We start from the raw sequence: 13,871 nt of genomic DNA on the forward strand, positions 1-13,871 counted from the left end.
GATGGTGGCTATAGACTATCCAGTCAAGTGTATTATGCCACAAAGGAATAAAAAAAAAAAAAAAAAGAAGGGGGGCTGCAGGTAGAATCTGCAGTCACTGTCTGGGACTAGAGAAAGTAGCAAAACCCAGGAGAAAGGTGATAGGGAGTTCCCTCTGTCTGGGACAGTCTGGGGAAGGCAGACTGAAGAAGGCCACAGGGATGGAATTAATTCTGTGGTGGACCCTGGAAAGGGGACAAGGCATAGAAAGTTAGTCCTAAGGGATCAATGGTCCAACAGAGAAAGGTCTGGGAGAACCCAGGGAGAAGCCAGACGCTTCAGAGGAGAGGCTGTGTTAGGTACAGGCTGCACAGGAGCAGCACGTGGGTCTCAGAGGTGGGAAATGGCCCAGAGAAACTGCAGTGCATCCAAAGGAGCAGACCTAACTGCTTAATACAGAGTCCCTGGACTGGGCTGGCAGAAGGGTGTACAGGCCTGAGGTAAGCCTATAGAGCGCAGGGTGGGGCTGAAGACTGAGTCTAAAGGAGAGGCTGAGGAATAGCCCAAGAAAGGTTAGAAGGATCTTTTGTGTCAAGATGTGTCTGAACTTTTAGTTGTATTTTTGTTACCCTGAAAGGGTAGGGGAGGTCTTAAATCATGACTTGGCCAGAGGGCTGAGTTCCAGGAAGAGGCAGACCACTGGAGGACCAGAGTGACTGTTGGCAGAGAGTCAGATGGGTGGAGAGCTGCTACCCCACATTTAGCCTCAAGGAGGCGCTCTTGCGGTGAGACACGCCACCCCTCCCCCTCACAGTAACTTAATACTCTTTCTGCTGTAAAAATCTATCCTGTAAAACATACAGCATATGCAGCACAACTGAATAAAGGTAGCTGTGGGAATGTTGACTTTTGCATGACTTGAATCTTTGTGAACATGACTATACAAACCCAATATTGCATTAACACAATCTTGGCATGTTTTATATATGGTTCCACAGAGATTCACTTTTCACTCAAAATGCAAAGCTGAAATAAGTCATTTTAAGAAAGAACACTTATTCTTATGTTCTAGTCCTAAAAAGAATGGGGGTTTATTTAAAATACGCTGTTACACTGTATATATTACCATGACATTTATGTTCAAGTCTCCCAGTTTTATTTTAAAGAATCTTTCAGAAACTTGTTCTGAGGATCATAAAGTTTTCAATAAGGACAGATAATTTTATTTAAATGCACTCAGGTTATGGAAGGATTCACGGAACCTGCAATGCCATTTTTGAAGTCTAAATGGATCAGTACAAAAGACTCATCTACATCTCCAAGTTAAAATGTTTAATACTGTCAAGGATATAGTAGCTATTAGCATGGAAAGCCATTCAAGAATATGCTCATCAAAAACCAATTCTGGGAAGTCCTTTTGTCATTGTTATTCTCTTCAGAAAAGAAGGCAAGCTCCATTTTAGCAATTTCATTTTAATCCATCAGTCTATAAGTTTGCAGCTTCTTACCTACTAAGTCATCTTTGTAGTACACAAATGAGACATCACGGGTTGTGAGTTTCTTCCATTCTACTCTTGGAAGAATACCCTTTCCAGCTGAGTACTTACAGCTAAGCATAGCCTCTAGGGAAAAGAAAACAGATGATCAGTGTTTTAGTTCCGTGCTTGGTATAATTACAAGTACTGATCATAATATTCTTTCTATTAAAGGGCTTCAGCATTCAGTGACAGTCAAATCCTACTCTCAAAATTGACTTCATTGTATTTGCTCCAAATATAAAACAAGTGTAATGGAGAACAGAATTTAGAGAGAGAATTTAAAGCCGGTATAGCTTTAAGAGAACTGTTATAAGTTATATAGGCAAAAGCACATTTTTGGTGGTAGAAAGCGTGTTTCTACTAGGTGGGTTTGCTGGTACAGGTATACTGGTATACCTTTTCTAGTATAGATTGGCCTAAGGAGGAAAAGAATGCTAGTATTATTATGAAAAATCTTTGACTACCTCCAATCTCTCTATAATATATAATCTCCAGTGGAAAGCTTTGATATTTATTTTCTTTTTCAAGCGGAAGGGGTAAAACAGATGGCTTACGAGGTTGGCAGTGCAATATAGAGCCTTTCACCTTTAGAATGAGCCCTTCATATACAGGTCACATTAATAGGAACCAAAGACTTTTATACCTTTGATGGGGTGTATACAATTTCCAGCGGACAAGTGTCCACATCTCAAAATCACACACAACAGCCTGCTTTAATTTGCTCTTGTTCCCAATCTCAGCCAGGGAAACTGAGGATTGAGTAAATGATGGAGACAGAGTTACTTATTCACCCCTACTGTTTGTCCTTCCAAACCAGAGCTGAGGCTTCAGAGCTCCAATGCTACCAGTCTGGCATTTTTCATGAGCAATAAGACAACACAAAATGAGACAAGACATTAAAGAAGCCACCCAATTTTAAAGAAAAATACCAGTGACAGGAGGGCATCCTGTTCCAAAGAAAAATACACAATGCTTTACAAAATGTGTGTTCTGTACTAGCTGAGGAAGTCAGAAGTTCCTGACTGGAGATGGAGTGGGATAGGCGGTGGCCTTCCTGTACTTTAAGATTTATTGAAGTTTCCTTTCCCTTTTGTTTTTCTTTTGTTGCCTTTCTAATAATGAAAAACATTAGTCAATTCCTGCCTATGCTCTAGGTCTTTCACTGCTGGCCCTTGCAATTGCTGGCTGAGCCCATGAGCTCCAAACTTCATTTGCGTCTAACTAAAGCGAAGGCAGCTGAGTTTCAGTGTTGCAAGCCTATAATTCACTTACACTCTGAGGATGAGACTTGCATCGTCTCTCTCTCTCTACTGCCCAGACTCTTTCATTTCAGAGCCGGGAGAGGGAAGGAGAAAATACAGAGGGGCAATGTTGAGGTCACTGACTCTTGCCTGTGAGGTGGGAGAGAACAGAGGAAGCCCAGTGCTTAGCTCACACGATGTAAGCACTTCCTCCTCCTCCTCTCCCGCTGGGTTGGGAAGGGTTATATGGAGGGGAGAAAGTGTGGTGCAGGTCTCCTCAATCTTAGCTCCCTAACTTCACTGCATTCAGCAACAGGGGAGGAGAGTCACCAGGAAGAGAGGTGCTGTTATATAGTGTGAGGAGAGGGGAGACTAAATGGAGCGGGAGGCAGTGAGGAGAAAGACTGGACAGAGGGGGAGGAGAGGGACTGGCAGAATTGAGGAGACAGAATCAAAGGTGGAGAGGTAGGAGAATTCTATTTAAGGTATTTTTAAGGAGAGACTGAACTAAGTACACAGAACTTTAGGGAAGAGAAAGGAAAGGCAATTGGTGGGAAGGTGAGAGAATTGGGGGACAAAAATGAATGGTTGAGGGGAAAACAATGTTGGGTAAGCACAAAGAAGACTGAATGGAAAACTGATTGACCTATTAGTATGCAACTTATTACATGAAAGAAAAGTCACTAAAATATATTTTGGCAGTGTTTGACTGCTAAGTGGAAGGTAGGAAAATCCATTCACCTACATTTAGAAACAGTAATTAAATTTAAAATTACCATGAGAAACTTATTTCAAATTTGGTAATACACGACTGATGTAGAGTTAGATTTGGAAATTAATTTCTTCATATTCCTTATTCTCTGCCTCAAACATTTGGGCATTTTCTGAGTTTAATATCCATTGCTTTCCACTTCCATGACTTTATTAATACAACACAAATACAAAGCCCTACGCTCATAGTGATCAAACACTGATGAAGGGCTTGGAGCTGAGCCTCTGCACGCGTTTTGCCATGCATTTAAATCTTGCAGGTGGAAGTATCTTACGAAATTCACAGTTAGTATTATAGATGCCGGCACAGTAGCACTGCATACCCTTGCAGAATAGCTCCTTTCCACAGGATGCAGCTTGATAAAGCTGGCACACATCTCAGTTTCCATTTTATTCCGGCACTGATGCTGCTAAGGGAAATGCTGCTGAGTAGCAGTACAGCAGAGAGGATGCCAAATTATGGTTCCTTGGTTCTCCATAGTAAGCACAAGATAAAACTACACAAACGAAGTCTGGAGAGCAGAGAGGAAAGGGATAGAGATATAGGAATTAGAGGGAATGTGCCAAGAGATGGGATACAGACACAACCCAGGGACAGAGCAGGTGGAAAATAGACACATAGGACAGGAAAAGAGAACAGTAGGTGGAAAATGAAGCAAAAAGAAGCAATATAAGAGTTACCAGCCATTGGAGCAACTCATCAGCTGTGAACGATGGTGAGGGAATAGCGTGCCTATGCCCAGTGTGCATACATCTCTACCCCATTGAACTGACGCCATAGCTTCCTTCCTGACCTGGTCCTCTGGGGTGCTGTTCAGCTGTCTACTATGTGCAGCTGATTTGAACGGGCTCTAGCGTTTCTCCTTTGCAGTTAGGTAAGAGAATGGGTGTGATCAGACTGTCTATGCTAAGTATTAAGAAACAAGTCCTCCTCCAGCATGTGCACTGCAGCAAAGAAGAGTAGGGGGTGAGCCATACAATGAGACAAAAATCAGCCAAGCCTTCATAAAAAAGTCCCAATAGCCAGGGTAGCCAACTGTTCCCATTCTCTCATCCTTTCTGAGCTCTGAAATCTTCTTTAACATTTTTCTGTGTTCATTTTTTAAGAAGTGACATTACTGTTTGTGAGAGGTGCCAGACTGAGAACCCTGGAGATCAAAGTCCTTTTCACCTACAGAATGAGTCTGCAGAGACAGTGGAAATACAAGCTTTCCCCACGAATATATTTCAACCCTGCCTCAGAAGGACCACCTCTGACATTCCGGCAGTTCCATCAGTATGCTTATTTATTTGCCTACACCCATGTCAGCCCCTGCCAGAAAAATACAAAATACAGCTACTAGGATCACCTTCTTAACTGGCCAATCTGTATCACCAATCCCTTTGAGTGCTTCACTGTGCCTCCCTCCTCACTAAATTCACATTTCTTGTCACCATCTTCCAATCCCTATGGAACGCTGCTTTTCCCTATTACCAATCTTGTCTCTCCCTCTCCCTGCCACTCCTTTGCTCCCTCCACTCTGTCAAATGATGCTGGTCTTGTTTCCCTGTTCTTCTGATTCTCCCCCAGCTGTCTGTATGCTTTCTTCCGTGTGACTCCCTACACATGGATCGCCTTCCCCAGCTACTACACCAGACCATTGCCCTCTTATTCAAGTCCCTTGAGAAGATCCAATTCTGCCATGAATCCTACATGAAACCTGCAAACAAGGAATCGGTAAGCAGAAGGCCAGCTGGGACAGTTTATGCAACAAATAAAAAAAAAACAAAATAAACTCAACACATGGAATTAAGACCTATATAAACCTCAAACACATGGAACTACATACCAATATAAGTGTCACCCACTAACCTGACCCTACTGTGATTTTTTTTTTTTAAAAGATCTAGGAAATTACAAAGCCAAACCAAACTATGGTAAAAGAACATTATTTAGGTTGCAAAGTCAAGCACTCAAATGTTAGGAAATGACACAAGTAAGGTGCCTTAATTCAGCTCCCCTTTATGCATATAAATTACATATCTTTTTTTTTTTTTTTTTCCAAAGGACCCCTGACTCATTTAGTGCACAGAAAGGACATGCTCTGGGGATGAATCAATGATGTTTAGTGACGGAGGCTATTGTCTGTAGGACCCCTGCCTCATTTGTGGCAGATGTTGGAAGGTTTATCATGGATGATGCAGGGGACTGCAGGAACTGAAGGGAAGGTCTCATGGTTAAAACAGTTGAATGCTGCCCAGGAGAACTGGATTCTATTCCTGCCTCTGCCACAGTTTGTGTGATGTTGGTCACTTAAGCCAAACTTTTCACAGATGGTCACCAATTGCCTGTTCCTCATTTTCTGGGTGCTGGACTTGACACCCTGGGGACTCATTTGCAGAAGTGCTGAGCACCATCAATTACAAGTCAATAGAAGTTGCACTTTGAACATATAAAGTTCTATATAATACTAAGTATTCTGAAAAATCAGGTCCTATATGTCTCAACCTGGGCCCCTAAAATTAGTGGATACTTTTGACCCTACTCTCCTCGGTGCCTCAGTTCCCAGTCTATAAAATGTGGATATTAACAACCTCTGATGTCACTGGGGTGTTGAGAGAATAAATTAAATTAGTGTTTGAAGCATTCAGATACTATAGTGATGAGTGCCACTGAACAGACCACGAGGAAATTTAATTATGTCTTCAGAGCAGGGTTTGAACAATGAATAGTCCATAAGGCATAGGGCTACATATTCATCAAGAAGTAAGCTGCACATTAATTGAGCACTCTTCATCATGAACCTGGAAGCTGGCAGTGGTTCTGGGAAAAATAGTATGTGATCATGTAATTAAGTATTATATCATAATGCATACACACAATGGGGCTGAATTAAGTTTGCACATGCAACCTTAATTCTGGCATTTCCTCACTTTTGAGTGCTTGACTTTGCAACCTTAATAATGTTCTTTAAACTGTTTCTTGTGTTATATATAAATGCAGTGATGCCCATGCACATACTGTACCCTGAAACTCCTTTGCTGTAACATGCTGATTGTCCGTTTTGACAGAGATTCCATATGCTTTATGATCTGCAAGAGGGAAAAACAAAAACAAACCAATTCAGACAATGGATATTTCCATTGCACACTTTCTTCAGCCAATTTTAGAGGACAGCGCTCCCAGGCTTAGTTATAAACCTCCATATGCTAAATGGGGCTTTTTGGTGAGAGGATGTGATTGGGACTTGGGAGACCTGGGCTCTATTCCTGGCTTAGCTACCAGCCAACTGGGTGACCTTGGATAAGTCACTAACTCTCTGTGCTGTAGTTTCCCCAACTGTAAAATGGGGATAATGATACTGACCTCATTCGTAAACAGCTGAGAGAGCTACTGATGAGAAGTGTGACAGAAAAGCTGGGTATTATTATATAACCAGGGCAAGAATAAGCTTTTAAACATGCATGTGCACATTTTCCTTCAAAATTTTCAAAAGGGCACAGGTAGAGAACTTGCATTAATCTTCAAGTGTATTCCCCCTGCTGTAATCACAACTGCCCCTGTACCACACACTTCTAGTGATGGATTATACCCGTTAGTGCGTGGGTGTTATTCAGGTAATGTTTAAGGGCTCTCATCTTTTCCCTCCCCACATCTCAACAGTGAGCATCTCCATTTTCTCAGACATTCCCGTTCTTCTTGGACCTCTCCGATTCTCTCTCCAACTTCAGTAAGTCAGCCACTAAGGCCTGGTCTTGCAAATTAGATCAACCTAGGTTTGTTTCTCAGGCCTGTGAAAAATTTCACCTTCTGGGCGACAGAGTTAGGTTGACCTAACTGGTAGTCACTTTTGACAATGAGTCTTACATGCTTTTGAAAACTTTACTCATGTTTTTCTACTCCATTGACAGTGGCCGAAAAACGTTATTACCACCTTTGCTTGAAATACAAGTTTTGTTTCTAATAGGACTCTGAGAACAAGTTTATAGTACTTAGATAGCAAATGATGGCCAATGAAACCTCAGGTGTGGATTCACCACTGTGCTAATTAGACTCCACTTGAATTAGGCTATATTAAAGTACTGAAGTAGTGAACACAGTTGCCTCCCAAACAAAGAGCACTTGGATTATTATTTTTCTTAAAATCAAGGAAACAAACTGTCTTTAAACATCAACTACCAACATCTTACAATATTATTTCATTATTCAGAAGCACATTATTTTTTTCTGGGTAACTATTACTCCAGCTAGAGGTACTGAGCCTCTCTCTTTGTTTTCTCCCTTAAACCTTTTAAAGCTTTCCTTCATGCTTATTCCATTTTTTCCCTTAGTTCCTTTTATGTGTCTGTTGATCCCTGCTACCCATTTAAATTTTTAATATAAATTTGTAGTTTTACTTCCACTGAATCATATTTTTTTTCTTCATTTAATTAAAGTTAATATTTCTGGGATGGGGAAAAACACAAAGTGGGGGATATCTCCAAACATATCTGTGTTTTCCCAGCTATTTTTCTGTTACTGTTATTATAATTTCTGTTTACAAACATTACATGTTTTCCCTTGAAATAATCTCCAGCTTCGCATTTCTAGAGAGGAAAAACAACAAACAACAGTATTTTATTCAGACCCTTTGGCTCTGGTTAATGTTTGTTTTTAGTTGGTTAGCAAACATCTTTAGGAACCATAGATGTGTTCCAAAATGACTGGGTAGAGTGTTTATAAAATGTAAAAAGAAAAGGACTACTTGTGGCACCTTAGAGACTAACAAATTTATTTGAGCGTAAGCTTTTGTGAGCTACATCTTACTTCATCAGATGAAGTGAGCTGTAGCTCACGAAAGCTTACGCTCTAATAAATTTGTTAGTCTCTAAGGTGCCACAAGTACTCCTTTTCTTTTTGCGAATACAGACTAACATGGCTGCTACTCTGAAATCTATAAAATGTAACTAGAAAGAACATTATTTCCAATACAGTCATCAACTCAAATGCATGTGATTCACAGCCATGTTAAATGCATTTTCCTAGAGACTTGAAAATACAAAGTTTTTTTCAAAGGGGGAATAAACAAAGGGGTCCTATAAATGTAGCCAGCCAGTCAGGCAGCGGCACAGACAGCTGCAGCGGCAGAGGAGCTAGCAAACAGAGCTCTAAACAGGGGAGTTTGAGTGGGAGTTTGCAAGGGGAGTTTGTATTGTGGTGCTTGTTTGGGGTTTGCTTTTGCGGGGGGGGGTGTCTTTTTGGTGTGGCTTCTGTTTCTCAGATTAACAGGCTTTAGGTGGGAAGGTGATGACAGATATGGAGGCAGCTGTGGGAGTGACTCCTGTAGTGGAAGACACATTGAGGATGACTGGATGTGGAAGCTGTGGTATGTACATGATCCTGGAGGGGGGAACCAGTAAGAGTTTTTTCTGCATGAAATGTCGTCTGATAGAGCTGATGGAGGAAAAGATCCAAGGTTTGGAGATGCAGGTGGAAAGTCTGGTTGAGTTTAGGAAGGGGTTTGAGCAGATGATGGAGCAAAGATATGAGGTATCTGAAGGGAAAAGCTCAGACTCACAGATGGAACCAGGGCTGGGGAATTTTGAGGAGAGACTGGATGAGGAAAGTGGTCAGTGGAAACATGTGACTCAAAGAACCAGGCAGAGGAAAAGATGGGCTAGTGAAGGAGAAATAGAGCTTAGGAACAGGTTTGCAGAGTTGGAAAATGAAGAAGGGGCTCAGCAGGTACTTGTTGAAGGTGGAAGGGTAAGGAAGAAGAGAAGAGAGGCTAGTCCTATAGGAAAAGGGGAAGAGTCAAAGGAGACTACACCAAATATGAGCCCCAGAAGAATACAGGATGGGTTGAAGAAGATTATAAGGGAAAATAGGAATGGAAAGAACTTGCAGCCAGAGGGAACAGGGGAGAGACTGGAGAATAGCACCGTCACCAGGAAAAGCCAGGTCTATGTGATCGGGGACTCTTTATTGAGAAGAATAGACAGGCCTGTAACTAGAGCTGATCCAGAGAATAGAAGGGTGTGCTGTCTTCCGGGTGCTAAGATACGGGATGTAGACCTGAGGTTGGAAAGGATCCTAAAGGGAGCGGGAAAGAATCCCCTAATTATCCTTCATGTGGGAACAAATGATACAGCTAGATTCTCGCTGGAAAGTATTAAGGGAGACTATGCTAGGCTGGGGAAGACGCTTAAGGAAATTGAGGCTCAGGTGATCTTTAGCGGGATCCTTCCTGTTCCTAGAGAAGGGCAACAAAGGTGTGACAAGATTATGACTGTCAACAGATGGCTTAGGCAGTGGTGCTATAAGGAGGGCTTTGGGATGTATGGCCACTGGGAGGCATTCACGGACAGAGGACAGTTCTCTCGGGATGGACTTCATCTGAGTAGGGAAGGAAATAGACTTCTAGGATCGAGGCTGGCACAACTGATGAAGAGAGCTTTAAACTAGGAATTAGGGGGAGATGGATGGGAGATGTCCAGAAAATCTCCACACCAGATTTTAGCATTGAGAGGGAAGAAAATGAAGTAAGAAAGGATACAGCGGTGGGTAGGAGAATGTATATTAGGAGCGAGGGCGGTGTGGATACTAGTCTAATAGGTTACACTGGCTGTAGAATGACTGTGCCTAATAGGGTACAAAATGTGAGCGAGGCCAAACAGCAAAAATTAAGATATTTGTACACCAATGCGAGGAGCCTAGGTAACAAAATGGAGGAACTAGAGCTACTGGTGCAGGAAGTGAAACCAGATGATATAGGGATAACAGAAACATGGTGGAATAGTAGTCATGACTGGACTACAGGTATTGAAGGGTATGTGCTCTTTAGGAAAGACAGAAACAAAGGTAAAGGTGGTGGAGTAGCATTGTATATCAATGATGAGGTAGAATGTAAAGAAATAAGAAGCGATGCAATGGATAAGACAGAGTCCGTCTGGGCAAAAATTACATTGGGGAAGAAAACTAGTAAAGCCTCTCCTACGATAGTGCTTGGGGTGTGCTATAGACCTCCGGGATCTAATTTGGATATGGATAGAGCCCTTTTTAATGTCTTTAATAAAGTAAATACTAATGGAAACTGCGTGATCATGGGAGACTTTAGCTTCCCAGATATAGACTGGAGGACCAGTGCTAGTAATAATAATAGGGCTCAGATTTTCCTAGATGCGATAGCTGATGGATTCCTTCATCAAGTAGTTGCTGAACCGACTAGAGGGGATGCCATTTTAGATTTAATTTTGGTGAGTAGCGAGGACCTCATAGAAGAAATGGTTGTAGGGGACAATCTTGGCTCAAGTGATCATGAGCCAATTCAGTTCAAACTAAATGGAAGGATTAACAAAAATAAATCTGCAACTAGGGTTTTTGATTTCAAAAGGGCTGACTTTCAAAAATTAAGGAAATTAGTTAGGGAAGTGGATTGGACTGAAGAACTTGTGGATCTAAAGGTAGAGGAGGCCTGGGATTACTTTAAATCAAAACTGCAGAAGCTATCGGAGGCCTGTATCCCAAGAAAGGGGAAAAACTTCATAGGAAGGAGTTGTAGACCAAGCTGGATGAGCAAGCATCTTAGAGAGGTGATTAAGAAGAAGCAGAAAGCATACAGGGGGTGGAAGATGGGAGGGATCAGCAAGGAAAGCTACCTAATTAGGGTGAGAACATGTAGGGATCAAGTGAGACAGGCTAAAAGTCGAGTAGAGTTGGAACTTGCAAAGGGAATTAAAACCAATAGTAAAAGGTTCTATAGCCATATAAATAAGAAGAAAACTAAGAAAGAAGAAGTGGGGCCGCTTAACACTGAGGATGGAGTGGAGGTTAAAGATAATCTAGGCATGGCCCAATATCTAAACAAATACTTTGCCTCAGTCTTTAATAAGACTAAAGAGGATCTTGGGGATAATGGTAGCATGACAAATGGGAAGGAGGATATAGAGGTAGATATTACCATATCTGAGGTAGAAGCAAAACTGAAACAGCTTAATGGGACTAAATCGGGGGGCCCAGATAATCTTCATCCAAGAATATTAAAGGAATTGGCACCTGAAATTGCAAGCCCATTAGCAAGAATTTTTAATGAATCTGTAAACTCAGGAGTAGTACCGAATGATTGGAGAATTGCTTATATAGTTCCTATTTTTAAGAAAGGAAAAAAAAAGTGATCCGGGTAACTACAGGCCAGTTAGTTTGACATCTGTAGTATGCAAGGTCCTGGAAAAAATTTTGAAGGAGAAATTAGTTAAGGACATTGAAGTCAATGGTAAATGGGACAAAATACAACATGGTTTTACAAAAGGTAGATCGTGCCAAACCAACCTAATCTTCTTTTTTGAAAAAGTAACAGATTTTTTAGATAAAGGAAATGCAGCGGATCTAATTTACCTAGATTTCAGTAAGGCATTTGATACCGTGCCACATGGGGAATTATTAGTTAAATTGGAGAAGATGGGGATCAATATGAACATCAAAAGGTGGATAAGGAATTGGTTAAAGGGGAGACTGCAACGGGTCCTACTGAAAGGCGAACTGTCAGGCTGGAGGGAGGTTACCAGTGGAGTTCCTCAGGGATCGGTTTTGGGACCAATCTTATTTAATCTTTTTTTTTACTGACCTTGGCACAAAAAGTGGGAGTGTGCTAATAAAGTTTGCAGATGATACAAAGCTGGGAGGTATTGCCAATTCGGAGAAGGATCGGGATATTATACAGGAGGATCTGGATTACCTTGTAAACTGGAGTAATAGTAATAGGATGAAATTTAATAGTGAGAAGTGTAAGGTTATGCATTTAGAGATTAATAACAAGAATTTTAGTTATAAATTGGGGACGCATCAATTAGAAGTAACGGAAGAGGAGAAGGACCTTGGAGTATTGGTTGATCATAGGATGACTATGAGCTGCCAATGTGATATGGCTGTGAAAAAAGCTAATGCGGTTTTGGGATGCATCAGGAGAGGCATTTCCAGTAGGGATAAGGAGGTTTTAGTACCGTTATACAAGGCACTGGTGAGACTTCACCTAGAATACTGTGTGCAGTTCTGGTCTCCCATGTTTAAAAAGGATGAATTCAAGCTGGAGCAGGTACAGAGAAGGGCTACTAGGATGATCCGAGGAATGGAAAACTTGTCTTATGAAAGGAGACTTAAGGAGCTTGGCTTGTTTAGCCTAACTAAAAGAAGGTTGAGGGGAGATATGATTGCTCTCTATAAATATATCAGAGGGATAAATACAGGAGAGGGAGAGGAATTATTTAACCTCAGCACCAATGTGGACACAAGAACAAATGGGCATAAACTGGCCACCAGGAAGTTTAGACTTGAAATCAGACGAAGGTTTTTAACCATCAGAGGAGTGAAGTTTTGGAATAGCCTTCCAAGGGAAGCAGTGGGGGCAAAAGATCTATCTGGCTTTAAGATTCTACTTGATAAGTTTATGGAGGAGATGGTATGATGGGATAATGGGATTTTGGTAAGTAATTGATCTTTAAATATTCAGGGTAAATAGGCCAAATCCCCTGAGATGGGATATTAGATGGATGGGATCTAAGTTACTCAGGAAAGAATTTTCTGCAGTATGTGGCTGGTGAATCTTGCCCATATGCTCAGGGTTTAGCTGATCACCATATTTGGGGTCGGGAAGGAATTTTCCTCCAGGACAGATTGGAGAGGTCCTGGAGGTTTTTCGCCTTCCTCTGTAGCATGGGGCATGGTTGACTTGAGGGAGGCTTCTCTGCTCCTTGAAGTCTTTAAACCATGATTTAAGGACTTCAATAGCTCAGACATGGGTGAGGTTTTTCATAGGAGTGGGTGGGTGAGATTCTGTGGCCTGCACTGTGCAGGAGGTCGGACTAGATGATCAGAATGGCCCCTTCTGACCTTAGTATCTATGAATCTATGAAAGTCTATTTCTTCCCCCTTTCCAGTTTTCATAAATAGTATCTAGATATTTAAAATTATACTAAGAAATGTAAGTAGAACCACAATAAGAAAGACTACGTTTTATGTCTTCAGCTGTTAGAATATGGTACTTTCCTTGATTCACACTGTGGACAATGTCATGATATCAATTACATTTTACAGAGTGAACTCTTATCGGGAAACTGCTTTTGCAGGAGAACTGTATATTCTCCCTAATACGCTGAGGGAGTTAGACAATTAAAAAGTGCAGGAAGACGTGAGCGAGTAATACATTACGATCAGCACATATGACACAATCTCTCTTCTGTGAAAGGTCTTTTGTACACATCCAACAGGAATTTAAGTAGGAAAATGATGGCACAGAGATATGGCTGGTTAACAACAAGAAGCCACTTAAGGATTTTGATCAGCCAAACAAAAAGACATCTCAAAAGTTATGATAACCATTCCCTAAAT

At 41.4% G+C, this 13,871-nt stretch overlaps 1 protein-coding gene across 2 annotated transcripts in view; it reads right to left on the bottom strand.

Annotated features, from left to right (window-relative positions):
• JAM2 (junctional adhesion molecule 2) overlaps positions 1–13,871 on the bottom strand; it is a 65,092-nt gene that overhangs the window by 20,195 nt on the left and 31,026 nt on the right. The window contains exons 2-3 of one of the 2 annotated variants that reach the window (XM_038382228.2): positions 6,536–6,601; positions 1,488–1,601 (exon numbers count right to left, since the gene is read on the bottom strand). In XM_038382228.2, coding sequence (XP_038238156.1) covers positions 1,488–1,601; positions 6,536–6,601 — 180 coding nt within the window. The remainder of the gene's footprint in view (positions 1–1,487; positions 1,602–6,535; positions 6,602–13,871) is intronic. The other variant, XM_038383021.2, reaches the window with a different exon arrangement.

This window comes from Dermochelys coriacea, chromosome 1 (genome assembly GCF_009764565.3).
Source record: "Dermochelys coriacea isolate rDerCor1 chromosome 1, rDerCor1.pri.v4, whole genome shotgun sequence".
Lineage (NCBI taxonomy): Eukaryota > Metazoa > Chordata > Testudines > Dermochelyidae > Dermochelys > Dermochelys coriacea.